The 13,444-nt window shown below is 39.1% G+C and overlaps 2 protein-coding genes across 10 annotated transcripts in view; one reads left to right on the forward strand and one right to left on the reverse strand.

The window, feature by feature from the left end:
* Window positions 1-6,051, forward strand: part of LOC105689133 (octopamine receptor Oamb-like) — a 63,430-nt gene extending 57,379 nt beyond the window's left edge. For 8 of the 9 annotated variants that reach the window (XM_048650522.1, XM_048650523.1, XM_048650528.1 and 5 more), the window contains 7 exons: window positions 473-571; window positions 1,347-1,474; window positions 2,358-2,495; window positions 3,128-3,410; window positions 3,490-3,654; window positions 4,421-4,731; window positions 5,722-6,051. In XM_048650522.1, coding sequence (XP_048506479.1) covers window positions 473-571; window positions 1,347-1,474; window positions 2,358-2,495; window positions 3,128-3,410; window positions 3,490-3,654; window positions 4,421-4,731; window positions 5,722-5,839 — 1,242 coding nt within the window. In that variant the 3' untranslated portion in view covers window positions 5,840-6,051. The remainder of the gene's footprint in view (window positions 1-472; window positions 572-1,346; window positions 1,475-2,357; window positions 2,496-3,127; window positions 3,411-3,489; window positions 3,655-4,420; window positions 4,732-5,721) is intronic. The other variant, XM_048650530.1, reaches the window with a different exon arrangement.
* A 531-nt stretch (window positions 6,052-6,582) lies between these two features.
* Window positions 6,583-13,315, reverse strand: LOC105689134 (facilitated trehalose transporter Tret1-like). The gene is made up of 6 exons (XM_012405944.3): window positions 12,420-13,315; window positions 11,753-12,014; window positions 11,231-11,391; window positions 9,433-9,708; window positions 9,090-9,337; window positions 6,583-8,999 (listed from the first exon to the last, which is right to left on the reverse strand). Exons 1-6 carry the CDS (start codon window positions 12,499-12,501, stop codon window positions 8,574-8,576), a joined length of 1,455 nt encoding a protein of 484 aa, XP_012261367.2. The 5' UTR covers window positions 12,502-13,315; the 3' UTR covers window positions 6,583-8,573.
* Window positions 13,316-13,444: the final 129 nt, after the last annotated feature.

The following is a 13,444-nucleotide window of genomic DNA, read 5'->3' on the forward strand; positions in this document are numbered from 1 at the left end:
CCTCGTATTCCTTCTTCTCTTAAAATTTCTCAAGTTTCGGTTCCCTTCTTCTTCTGCTTCGACTTTTTCATTTTCATTTTCATTTTTATTCGAACGCAGCATCGCGTCTCTCACTCGACTCATCGATCTGGATTATTTTTTTTTTTTTTTTTTTTGTCACACTCCTACATTGACCGATGTTGATAATTAACGAGAATCGCGATGTATTAAAGCGATAAAATGAACGAAGTACAAAATTTCGCTCGACAAAAACCCGATGCGGCGATAACGTCTGCACTTGACCGTTTGTTTCGGTCATTACAGGACACTCCCTCTTTTGACTTCCCGGAGTTTGTTTATCGATTTTCCGTTGTAATACTCTTACTTTTTTCGTGTAATTTAATGACCGAAAAAAAAAAAAAAAAACAAAAACAAAAAAAAGAAAGAAACAGAAAAAAAAAGATTGATTGGCGAGGGATGTTTTAAAATTTAGATTATGTCACCGAAGAGAGCTCGACTTCTTGTGGCAGCTGTCTGGGTCCTGAGCTTCGTGATATGCTTTCCTCCTCTGGTGGGCTGGAAGGATAAAGAGGTATGATTAATCATGATTAATTAATCTAACTCTGTTATCCGCGTATATTAAGTAGAATGTAAGTTATACGGAGGGTGATAATCGGAGGGGCGCTATGTAGTTACAATATTTTCGATCATCAATTCATAATACATTTACGTATAGAATTAAATATCGTACCTATATGTATATGTATACCGAGGGACAGCTCAGTCATCGCGCTGTGACGAGCTTCATTCGTCGCGATGGGTACTTAATTTTTCTATTATCCGGCTGACGATTACATCAAGACCGCGGACAAAAGTATCACTTGGTTTGCCCGAGTCACTCGCTCTTTCACGCTGGTGGCAATATAAAATCACATAATAAAACGGATTCAACTCGTTACAACACCTATTGAAAAATTTATTCTTCATTCACACTCATATCAATCTTATTGAATATCATATTTTTAATGCTCACGAAGAATACCTATGGAAATTTTCTCGAAGCTGTAGGATCAACCCAAATGGTAGAAATCGCGGCGAGATAGTTTGGAAAAAACATTAAAATTATTTAATTGCCCTTTGCTTCTCGCTCTCGATTTTATCTGATTGTTTTTGTTTTTCGTACCAGGGTACGTTCTTATCAGACTAGTGTTTCACTTTTTTTTTGGGGGCTGGGATTACATCTGGGTGAAGGTTTAATTTAGTATTTCTTGATAACCGTGTTTTTCTGTCAAGGTATAATAATATTTTATTCAAATGTTCGATACGATCTGAAGATTTTTTTTTCGTTTCTTATCCTCCCGAACCAGGTTTACGTCCCGCACAACACTACTTTATTGCAACAAGGACCTTTTAACACGACGACTATTTTCATACCCGTCGCTCCGTGCCCGTGGAATTGCGAACTGACCAACGACGCTGGTTACGTCGTGTACAGGTGAGTAACGGTATACAAAAAAAAAAAAAAAAAAAAAAAACACATCCCGAACACCTTTGAGATTTTACAATTACGAAAATAACTCGGCACAATCAGAAGACGTTAGTGAGAACTGAGAGACATTCACACTGCGAAACGTATTACTCGAAGAAATCCTACGACCGTTTTTACGTCCGCACACCGGGGCAACCGCGCCGGTGAAGAAAGGTCTGCTTCAGACGTCCTCTTATACTTTTAGTTTGTCCGAATCAGAAAATGGACAATAAAAGGAGTCTCGAGTGCAGAAAAGTAGCGGAAAACATTCACGTCATACTCAACTCTGGATATAATAGGCGCGGCTTTTCGAGCGGAGAAACGGTAGCCATTTTTTAAAATGATGCACCGAATAAAGTACGCGGGTGTACACTGTACGGTGCGGTGCAAGCGATCTTGTTTCGAAATCACTTTAACTTTTGGCAAGTGTTCAAATAATAGGAAAGAGAGCTTTTTCCGGTAAAAGACCGCAGGATTTCACAGATGGCTATGTACGGTTTCAGCTTCTTTTTCTATTTTCACTCACTCTCTCTCTTTCTCTTCTTCTTTCTCTCGACTCTAGTTCTCTTCGCCACACGGACTCTACATTCACACCCCACAACTCGCAACTTTTTCACCTTTTCGCTGTACAGTTTTTTATATAATGTAGGAGGGCTACGTGTGTACGTACTTCGAAACTTCGAGTTCTACCCCGTATATTTGTATCCACATTAAGCGAGCATACGCATACAATTTCGTCATAATTACACATATACCAAAGTATCGCCGATTTTCATAATGTACCGGTTACATGTTATTTGTAATTTTCTTCTTTTTTTTGTTTCACCCTTTTTCATTCTCGTGCAAACAGTGCCCTCGGTTCCTTTTACATCCCCATGTTGGTAATGCTGTTCTTCTATTGGAGAATATACAACGCCGCTGTGTCGACAACAAAGGCCATCAATCAAGGATTTCGGACAACAAAAGGCTCAAAAATGTTCGGCTCTCGGTAACTATTGTTGTGTGTACATAATAATATGTGTATCCATATAACATTACACACACGGTTCACCTTTGTAAAATGAAACAAAAAAAAAAAAAAAAAAAGGAAGATTAAGAGAGAACAAATAATTATAGAAAATATTGTCGGACAAAAATGATTTTATAAAAGAATTCACCTACCGCGAAATTAATAATTCGCAACGCCGCGTGATTTGCGATCCGAATTTTTATTACACGACTAATATGCAGATGTAAAGGTGTACGTACTAATCGAACCCTAATCGCGAGTAGTTGAAATCGAGATAAAAAAGCTCTAATATACAGGTACGTGCGTTTGATCTTCGGAATGAAAAATTTTTCGTTCGGCAGAGCCTCGAGTATCCCGGAATGGATGGGTGTTTCGGCCGTGTACAGGTATACATGTATCAGGTCGCTTTGACACGTTTTAATTAGCATACCGGTAGAACGCCAATTCGGACGCGATACATCCATCCCGTCAACGATCTGTGATTCCCGATGATCAGAAAAACTTCAAATATCGTTCGTCGAAATTACACCCGCGGTACGAAAACACGTCACATGGTCACAAGCTGAATTCAAATGAAAACTCTCCCTTATATTTTCCTCCCAATTGTTAAGATTCGACGAGCAAAGACTGACGTTGAGGATACACAGAGGACGTGGAAGTCTTCACAACGGTAGCAATAACGGGAGTCCTAGGAGTCCCGAATCCGGACGGAGTTCGGTCAGGAAAGAAAAAATTAAAATATCCGTCTCGTATCCGAGCACCGAAACCCTCAACACGAAATGTAACACGTTAGAAAGAACGCCGTCGAGGTGTTCGCAAATGTCGGTACACTATAGCAACGGTCAAACTCAAACGCAGCTTTGTCCGAGTCCTGCGAGGGCAGCGCATTTGAAGGTGAGATCGAACGAAATGAAAACAAATTGATCCTGGTATTTCATCGTCTGGTTTTCTTCTTGATCTTCGAATACTCTAGGTCGGGGGTATTAACAGGGTGGGAAGCACGAGAAGACCGAGTAGAAGAAGTAGTTGCGAAAGTCAAGTTACCGGGGACGACGCATCTTTGAGAGAACTCGCTCACGGTGTTGACGACAAACCGTGCAGGGTACCGAAAATGGGCAAGAGAAATATAAAGGCACAGGTGAGTCCGCTACCGAAACACGAAAAATCATTCACTCGGCGTTTCTTTTCATTTTCGACCGGACGTGTCTATCCGCTCGATTAAAAATTCGTCGGGTATTATGACGTAGCCGTAACAGCAGAACCAATTATTTTTCAGCTAATATCAGCATTTTTACGTGGGTTATGGATCGTCCCACGCGAGACTCCATTTATTTCATCTGATGGATGGCGTAGCGATATATACATAGAGTCGGAGGAAATGTCAAATTCCTCTACACCTCTTTTATGTATACGGTCGCTTTTTTCTTCACGCGTTCCGATCGATCAGAAATATAATTATGATAATTACTCGCCCATTTTGTTCGGCTATACTCCAATTTGCGGTATTCTATATATACCATTCGGGGAAAAAAGAAAGTCTACAAAATCAGCGCTGCTTCGCGGTTAATTGAGGTTACTTAAAATCAATAGCCTTCTCTCTATATCGAGACCTGTGCACGTTGTCGGCGAATAAAAAGAAATAATGAAAATAAAAGGAATAAAAAAAAAATTGAACGAACGGGTTTTTTTTTTTTTTTTTGTTTTTTTTTTCTTTCGTTTCTCGCATACACCGGCGATCCAGCTGGAACTACGGGAAGGGTTGACTGTTTTTGAAACACTCCGACGGCCTTCCACCCTAAAAATTATCCATTGTTACTCTCGTTGTTGTTGTTGTTGTTGTTGTTGTTGTTGTTGCGATCAATGTTCATTTTTATTTTTCCTTGTAAAATCCTCTTTTCTTGAAGGTGAAGAGATTCCGGATGGAAACAAAGGCTGCCAAAACGCTCGGTATCATCGTCGGTGGCTTCGTTCTCTGTTGGCTTCCATTTTTTACAATGTATCTCGTGCGAGCCTTCTGCCCGAATTGCATACACCCAACGGTATTCAGCGTTATATTTTGGCTCGGGTATTGCAACTCAGCCATAAATCCGTGCATATACGCTCTCTTCAGCAAGGACTTCAGATTCGCATTCAAAAGGATCATATGCAAATGCTTCTGCAAACGAAGGGCCAACACCCTGAGACGTGGGAGCGACGGTAGCCAATTAGCGGCGCGGTAAGTTTTATCAGATATTAAAAAAAAAAAAAAAAAGGTAAAACGTTCAGGTGAATTTATTTCCCATCCACATCACGAGCACACGCGCCCCGTGACTTTTGCGAAAGAGAGAAAATATGTTTGTTTTTTTTTTTTTCTTCTTTTTCTTTAATAAAACGGAAAATAAATGTTTGTACCGCAAACTGCAACGGGACGACGCGAGGGTAATAAACGTGAGCTTGCAGTATGATTCGAGACATGTCGTGTGTGATGTACTTTGAGGTAGTTTCAGCGTCGTTTATTGCTGTATTTCAGATCCCTGGCACGTTGAACGTGTGTAAGTATGTGTATAGAGACGAACGTATATATATGCATTGTAACTTGCAGCATTACGACGTGGTGAGAAGCAATGGGATTTCTTTGGTTAGTATATAGGTACGACGATGCAGTAAACTGTAAATCTCACCGCAGCTCAATAACACATATGACTACCTACGATACACGCATATATACATACATACGTATATCCGGTGCATGTCCGTACATGTGTTACACCGAGATATTCGCCACCGTGCATTACTGAAATTACTCATTTCTCGAACAAGATTTACACATGGAATATCCACGTACACACATACCACATATGTACGTACGTACCATAGGTGGATACGAACCTGATGGGATATACACCCGGATACGTAGCATTATACAATAGAAGGTTCTCTCATAAATTTCACTCTCGAAGATATTGCTTTGTTTTCTCGCCGTTCCTTGCCTTTTTTTTTTGTTTTTTTACTTTTTTATCTTCATTGTAAATTATTGGGCGCTGCAGGCCCTCCAGAGACTCCCATGTGCGTACACCGTGTTACGTTGGTTTTTCTGTTTTGATGTTATATTATTTTCCACTTATACGTGAAATGAAGAGAAAAAAAAACGAAGAAAAAAAAAAGAGAACAGCTCGTATTGCACGGTGAGTCGCAGGAGGTGCAAGATTTACGTTTTCATTTTCAGATGCGATCGAAGTCCTAGCTATACCGCGAGGACTCCGCATCACGGCGTATCCATTGAAGATTCCGATCCTGATCCCGGATCGGATCAAAACGCTCATTCCCAAAGTGATTCCAGATGACTGTAGCAAGTCAGGGCTGGCGCGCAACGTGTGGCTTTCAATCTGAGAACTTCCAGAGTAATAATCTCGTGAGATACGTGTGTTCAAAGTCAGAGAATTTTAATCGACGCGCGGGGTAATCAATATCAAGGATATCATTAGGCAACTCTTCACGGGGCTAAAGAGATGTCTCATGACTCGCTTACACAACGCGGCGTTTTTTTTTTTTTTTTCAATATTTTCATTCACCGGGCACATTATGATTTCAAAAGCTGTGAATTTTTTTGTTCCACAATCGGAGCGAAATTCTTCGTCTCAATTTCGACTGTACGGAACTCGTTTGACACTCGATTTTTTATCTACGGGATATTTTAGAAAGTCGAAAAATGATTGCTGGATCAGGTTCTCTCCGGATGAGGTTTTTCGCGACGTTAGCTCGCCAGTACACTGGCCTAATAATTAACTAAACGAACGAATAAAAAATGATAGACAATGTAAGAGACAAAGACGAATCGGGCAATTATCGTATAATCGGGTGAAGTGAAGGTAAAATATTCCTACACGGATTGACAAATAATTCTAGTCGATGTACACATCATCAGTATATACACTGATAAAAACTGAAACAAATCACATAAATCCATATCGAGTGAATAATGAAAAACATATTTAATTTCGAGCCAAACTTGTAAGAAAAATTAATAAAATTAAATAAAAAATACTAGTTACACATAAGAAGATCAGTCATAATTGCGTTACAAATATATCGTTTAAGGAATTGTACATTTTCGCGTTTATTTATATAATCGTTCTTAAAGTATATACATTTATATATATATATAAAACTATTACTAATTACGTGTTTATTAATATTCGTCAAATCGTATTGAAACCAAACAGAGTTTAAATAAAAAATAATATATGTACATACATATATACACACGATTTGCCGGATATCATCAAGGGGCTGAGCGCTTAAAGTCAAATTCCGAACGAAAGAATGATAACTATAGAGAAAAAAAGGGACAAAAAATGAACTATATCGTTAACGAATAATGGATGTATATAATAATATGAAAATTGAACGCTTCTTTAACATAAAAATGTTGCGTCCGCGAAACCGGGATGGATATCCTGATTGGTGCATCAAATTATAGGGATAATAATGATAATATTGATATTAAAAAAAAAAAAAGAAATGTTTCTTTAATTATTATATATACATATATACTATATATACCGTGTAAATGTAATGTAAGAAATGTGAAGCTGGTTGTATGATTAATTATAATATGCAGCTGCTGTTGAATGAATAAACCAACATCATTAATCAGCTGCAGAACTGAGGCGAATATTGTTAACAAAAAAGAAAAAAAAAAAAAAATAACAACAAAAAAAAAACAAGAACAATTACAATAAACGAGAGCATCATTGTTGTGTGTTATACCTAATTCTCAATGAAAATATCAACGGGATAACTTCTATCGAAAGATTTATAATTATCATTTAATTGTAATTTTTTTTATTTAATGTTATCAATTTGAAAACGTATCGTCGTTTCATCGTACTCATCAAGTTGTATTTGTTTGGTTTGTAAATTTTGTACCGAGAACTCCTGCGGAGATCGATAAAAATCTTACATAATATATGGTTGTAATCAGAGGTAAGTGCAGACGTGACTATATTATCAAATTAATTGAAACGCATTCGATTGTCGTACGATATGGAATAATTTTATGGCGTCGGCGTCGACGTCGCGAAGTGAAAGAAGTTATTTTATTTTTATTTTGTTTTTTGTTACTCGGTAGTTTTGCAACCGGATCCATATTTCATTTGATTAATTCTCCCTAGAAATGTACAACCCGTTACTATGGATACCCCCCTTTAACGTTCCCAGTACGAACGCTTAGCAAATGGTACCCATTTAACGGGTAATTAAAACTCTTAGTACTTCGGAAACGCACAGAGTCTCGTATGGTAGTTGTACACGGTATTCTGATGCAGAAACTGTATCACGCGGGTGAAAAGTTTTTTGATTAATGTTAAAATTTGGATGTAAAAAAAAGAAAAACAGAAGATATCGTAAAATGACACAGCGAAGAAAATTCCACAAAATGACGCATTGGAAAGTTTAGGGATGTTTGGAAGATCGCAGGTAAATCAAACCGTTCTATAGGAAAAGTGCGTCTGAGGCAAGCGCTATATACTTTCTGTAGAATGGTACAATTTACCCGGTGGTCCAACCACCCCTACTGTCACTCGTCCGCAGGCACGAAGTTGTACAGTCTTTTACAGTAGCTTGGGTGCTCTGCGTACGTGAGTGAGAGGAAAAAAGACGTGAAAAATAAGGGAGAATATCGGATACAAGTGTAACTTTGTTCGCTCCGGTGTAATACACAGTAAAGTAAAAAAGAACTTCCCCACAATTTCGATGCGATGTTTTTTTATATTTATATAAAAGACTTTTCGACCCTTTCCCGCATTTCATACGTCCCACGTCCATTCGTCGTTCACTCGGATTTAACTAATCCACAAAAGAAAAAAAAAAAAAAAAAAAAACAGAAATACAGAAAAAGAGCCGCTCGCCAAGTGTACATGACATATTATATCATGATAACATAATTGCTTTGCACTTTTCGAGATCATTTTCCTCCCCTTTTTTCGCTTTCATCCCTCACGGTTATTGTCGTTATTATATTTTATTGTAATTTTTTCTCACAGTTATAAGCGAGGAAAAGGAAAAAAATAATGGAAATCACGTAGCGGTTTCGATTACGACACCGTCATTCGTATGCCGAACTACGTATTCTTTTTCAAGTTTGACCGGAGGCGCACTCGGTAATCCGTGAAGCGCGATCTGAATTTCTTCCTTCGTTTTTCCCTTGGTCTCCGGTATCACGGTGGCAACGAAAATCGAACCAGTCGCCCCGATCACCGCGAAAAGACAGAACGACAACGGCACTCCTAAGGTCTGAGTCATATCGGTGAATATATTCGTTACAGTGAACGCTAACAACCAATTTAACGCAGCTGCAACAGAACTTATAATACCGACTACGTTAGTTGGACACAATTCGCTGACCATTATCCAAGGTATCGGACCGAAGCCCGTGGCGAACATGGTCATGTAAATAGTCAGCGAAATCAGAGGGATCCAAGGGGTACCGGTTGCCGACGGATCCTGCGAGGAAATCGACGGAAAAAAAGCAGGGTGAATTTATATGGTCTGGACAACTTTGATTCATCTCGTTTAAGGAACGGAAAATATTACCTTGAACTTTATGTACCCGGCAACCACGAACAGACATAACGCCATCACACTCGAACTCGTTATCAGGAGGATTTTTCGTCCCGCTCTGTCGACCAATAATCCGGAAAAGTAAGTTGCGATTACTTGCGCTACGCCCAGAATAACTGAACAGACATTGGAGCTTATGGCTGATCCTTCCTGCTCTACGATTTGACTGGCGAAAAATACTATGGCATTTATTCCAGACATTTGTTGGAACACCATAAGCCCTGCGGGAATGCGAATCAATGTCGGTGAATTTTTTGGATAAAAATATCAAAAGTATAGATTTTGTTTTTCAGAGGGAGCAGTGAAACCCTCTTACCCAGGGATATTAAGACTGCCTTTTTGTGGTTTTTCAGCTCGCTGATCTTGGCCTTTTCGAGTCCTTGGGATGTCTGGGCTCTGTCGAGGGCCTCGAGTTCCTCTCTAACCGCGTAATGTTCACCCCTGAGCCATTGCATTACTTTTGTAGCATCGTCGCGACGATTTTGACGCATCAACCAAACGGGAGTTTCCGGCATGAACGGAAAACTGGCTAAAACTATGGCGGGAACCACAGCGGAAGCCAACGCTATGTATCGTAGATCCTCGATTATTCCTGTTGAAAAATGAAAAAGTCTGTTAGATTCAACCGAGTACTCGAGGGTATTATGAATTACGGGTTTATTCGATCAGATCTGAATTTCCAAATTTCGTTGACGTATGGTCAGAAAAATTCTCGTTATTTCTAGCAATGAGCTAGATAAAGTGGTTGTCACATTCCTCTCTTCGAGTATGTATATCAAACCGCGAGTTCATAACCTTTTGCTAGATAAAAACAATTTCACGGTTTATTTGAATTATAGTTTATCGGGGATACAGATAAGCTGATGAAGAGCAAGCTTGGAACCTCGTTAAAGTTCAGTTGTGTGTTCGAAGATCATGATCGTTTCGTAAATCGCTTGGTAATCTTTGGAAAACAAGACTATTACTTATAGAGCGTTATTTGAGTGATCGCGGGTCAGTTGATATCAATTGAATTTTTTTCTCCTTCGCGCCCATCAACCGAAATTTAAATCAACCGAATCTCTGCGATAAATCTTCGAGTTTGGGTCGGGGGCGTGATATTTCAATACAGCTGTATTTTCTCATTATCGCTGATGAAAAAAAAAAAAAAAATAGAAGAGGAGAGAAAAAGACTAGAATCTCACAATATTCAAAGCTTGAATATGCTTTCAATAACGGCGAGTCGCGGGTTAATTTCACTATGATTTCATGCCATTAAACTGTATTATCACTTTAGAGTTGCGCGATGGGAGTGTAACAAGAAGCATAAGATAACCCGAGTAGTTTACTACCTAGATTTGCCAACTTTTCCAATTTAACTTCGGCCGATTTAAAGACTCTGAGATTGTGCTATTCTTCTTTTTTGTTATTCATTCTATTTTCTTTTACCTTTTTGCATCGCGAAATAGTAATACCTGTTTAAATTTCATTCTAATCAACTACCTCGCACGTAATTCTTATTACAATGAATACGACCATACGATTATCATTGCCATTATTTCTACGTTTTATTTCATCTCTATTACCCTGCATTTTGGTTCATACGCTAAATTAATTATTTTACGTTGCTCTCCACGGGCCGTCCGCCGCAGGTCAATTCACTAGAATGTGTTTGTACTCGTCTGTTCTTTTTTTTTTTGTTTTCATTTTTCATTTCTCCTTTTGTTTTATTCGTTTAACTTTTTTTCACCTACTCGACCACCGGTTGCATCCCCCTCCGTATAACCTCGGTAAAAACGTTGGAAACAATCTCGGAACAATTGACAGAGATTTCATAATAGATGAAATAATTAACGCCCTCTGTTTTATACCTTAAAATGATACGATAAACTGAAAATTTATTCGGGATAACGAGGCGGAAGATAAAACTGAGGGGGAGGGTGTAATCGAGATTAACTTCGACGTAGGTTGAGAAATTCAGTCGCGTGTGTTTGTTTTCTTGACTCGAAAGAATCGACGAAAGATTTTGGAAACTTTGGTAGATGATATACGCGCCGGGGGGGGGGATGCCGGGGTGACAGTCGTTGCGAGAATTTTCAGTATAGGTGGTATAACCACATCCTCATAATATATACCTGTCAAGTATCCCAAGCAAACTCCAATGGTTATCTGAAGCTGGAAGAGCGACCCAAGAGATCCTCGAATAGCTGGATGGGATATTTCCGACACGTAAAGTGGCACAATAACAGAAGTTGCTCCGATAGCGGCTCCGGCCAAAAATCTACTCCCAAACAGGCTGTTAAAAAGTCAGAAGAAAAATAAAACAGAACGCTACAGGATCTAGAGATTTTTTTCTTTCTCTTATGAAATTCTCGTCGGGATTTCGCAAATTTAACTACAGAAAGAAATTATGATAAATTAGATGTAAAGAAAGTAAAAGAAAAAAAGGAAGGAGGAAACGAGGTCGCGATTAGCACGTGCGACACAAAGACCTACCCAACCATGATGTTTCCAGTGCGACGTGCTAAATGAACGCCAATTAGTATGAGTTGATATTATTTACCCCGCGTAAATAAGGGCATAAAAAATTTCTGCAGAGTAAAGGAGCGGCGGCGGCGGCAGCGGCGGCAGCGGCCGTTGCAATTATTTATAATTACCAAAAGGTGTTGGGTGCGAATCCAATGGAAAACCAACAGAGGAGGAGAGGTACCGCTATTAATAAGACTCCGATCTTTCGCCCCAATTTATCGGCTATCGTACCAGCTGGAAGCGCACCTATGAGAGCTCCGAATGGAAGCAAAGATGCCACCCAAGATTTGTCTTTATCGGTTAACTCCAGTGCTCCATTTTTACCGTAAAGTGGTAGAGCTGGCGAAGTCCAGCTTAGATAGGTGCCAGCTGATATCGAGCCAACGGTAGCTGCAAGGATCAAAATGGTTCATTTGTTCATACCAATTATCGTCATTATTTCGATTTTGTTGTCTTCATTTTTTGTCACTTTATTATGGCTGATCTTGGTTTTTTTTTTCACAGACGATTCAACGGCGTGATTACCGCAATATCAAAACTCGCGACATTGATACCAAAGATTATTATTGGACAATCTTCTTCGGTTCTTTTTCCCTCTCTAATTTTGAACGTGGGTCGACCTCATCTGGATTCGACCGTGACGCGTAATTGCAGTGAATTCTTCAATGGCAGTTCGTCACTAACATTGCAGAGCTTCGGTAACGAAAGGAAGTGAAGAATGCAGAAAAATTCACCTGTCACTTCAGGCACCTCGCGGATAATGTTTTCGAAATTTTTCCGCCAATCATTACTCACCCAAAATGGCTGCCAGGTATTGCGAAGATTTTTTAAATTCCTCAGTTTTCGTCGAATTCGCCTCCCGGTCCGGTGCAGACATTTTTCACTCACAAATTATATCGAATATGAAAGGGTCCGAATTTTTTTTATCGTTATAACGAAAGGAAGAAAGGATGTGAAAATTGATCAGGTGCAAAAAAAGGGCACTCTGTTGGAGGTATATTTTTTTTCTCGTTCTCTGAAATAATTTATATTTTTAAAAATCTGAGAAGCGATAAACTTCCTGCTCAGGTCGTGTAATCAAACGCTCGCGAAGGGCTCACTCCGGCTAAGAGATCCGCTCATATTTGATACAGTCTTATATACAGGGTGACTTCTTATCAAGTCTTATCAATTTTGAGGTCACGGCTCCCCTTTTTCTTTTTGTTCATTTTTATTTTCTCAGCAGACAGCTGATTTATAATCGCGATAGTAGGTACGAGTTTAGATCTATTACAACAAGATCATCCAATTGTCCACCGTGCAATCTTATCATCTATGTCCGTACACGTCTATGTATAAATATGCAAATGAATTTTTTGTCACAACTTATAAAATTACCTATGATCACTACCGAACCAATTATATCGCATACGCGCGCCTCGCACACTCGAATAATTTCTAAACTTCAAATTTTCTCCTTTTCTTTATCGCGATTTTCGGTATCGATTTTCACCGATTCTCGTTTTTTTCCCGCAAAATTTCCCGCTATTACTTTCCGGCAGTAAGTCGGACATATTTAATTTTGTCCTTTACGTACGTGCACACGTTTTACAAACGTCGGTATCACACCGCAGCAGTGGTCATTCTAAAAGTGGAGCAATGATTTTATCCAATTGCAGCGTTAGACTTTAGTAGCAGGGGCAGAATTTTGATCGTGGTAAAATTATCCTCTTTAAGCCTCACGTACATATATCTGTTAGGTAGCGGCCACTCCGTGACGGTAAATCAAGTAAGAGCTACACTCCATCATCGTTATTTCTGCTTAATTGATTTTTTGTCAG

Source organism: Athalia rosae, chromosome 2 (assembly GCF_917208135.1).
Source record: "Athalia rosae chromosome 2, iyAthRosa1.1, whole genome shotgun sequence".
NCBI classification, from domain to species: domain Eukaryota; kingdom Metazoa; phylum Arthropoda; class Insecta; order Hymenoptera; family Athaliidae; genus Athalia; species Athalia rosae.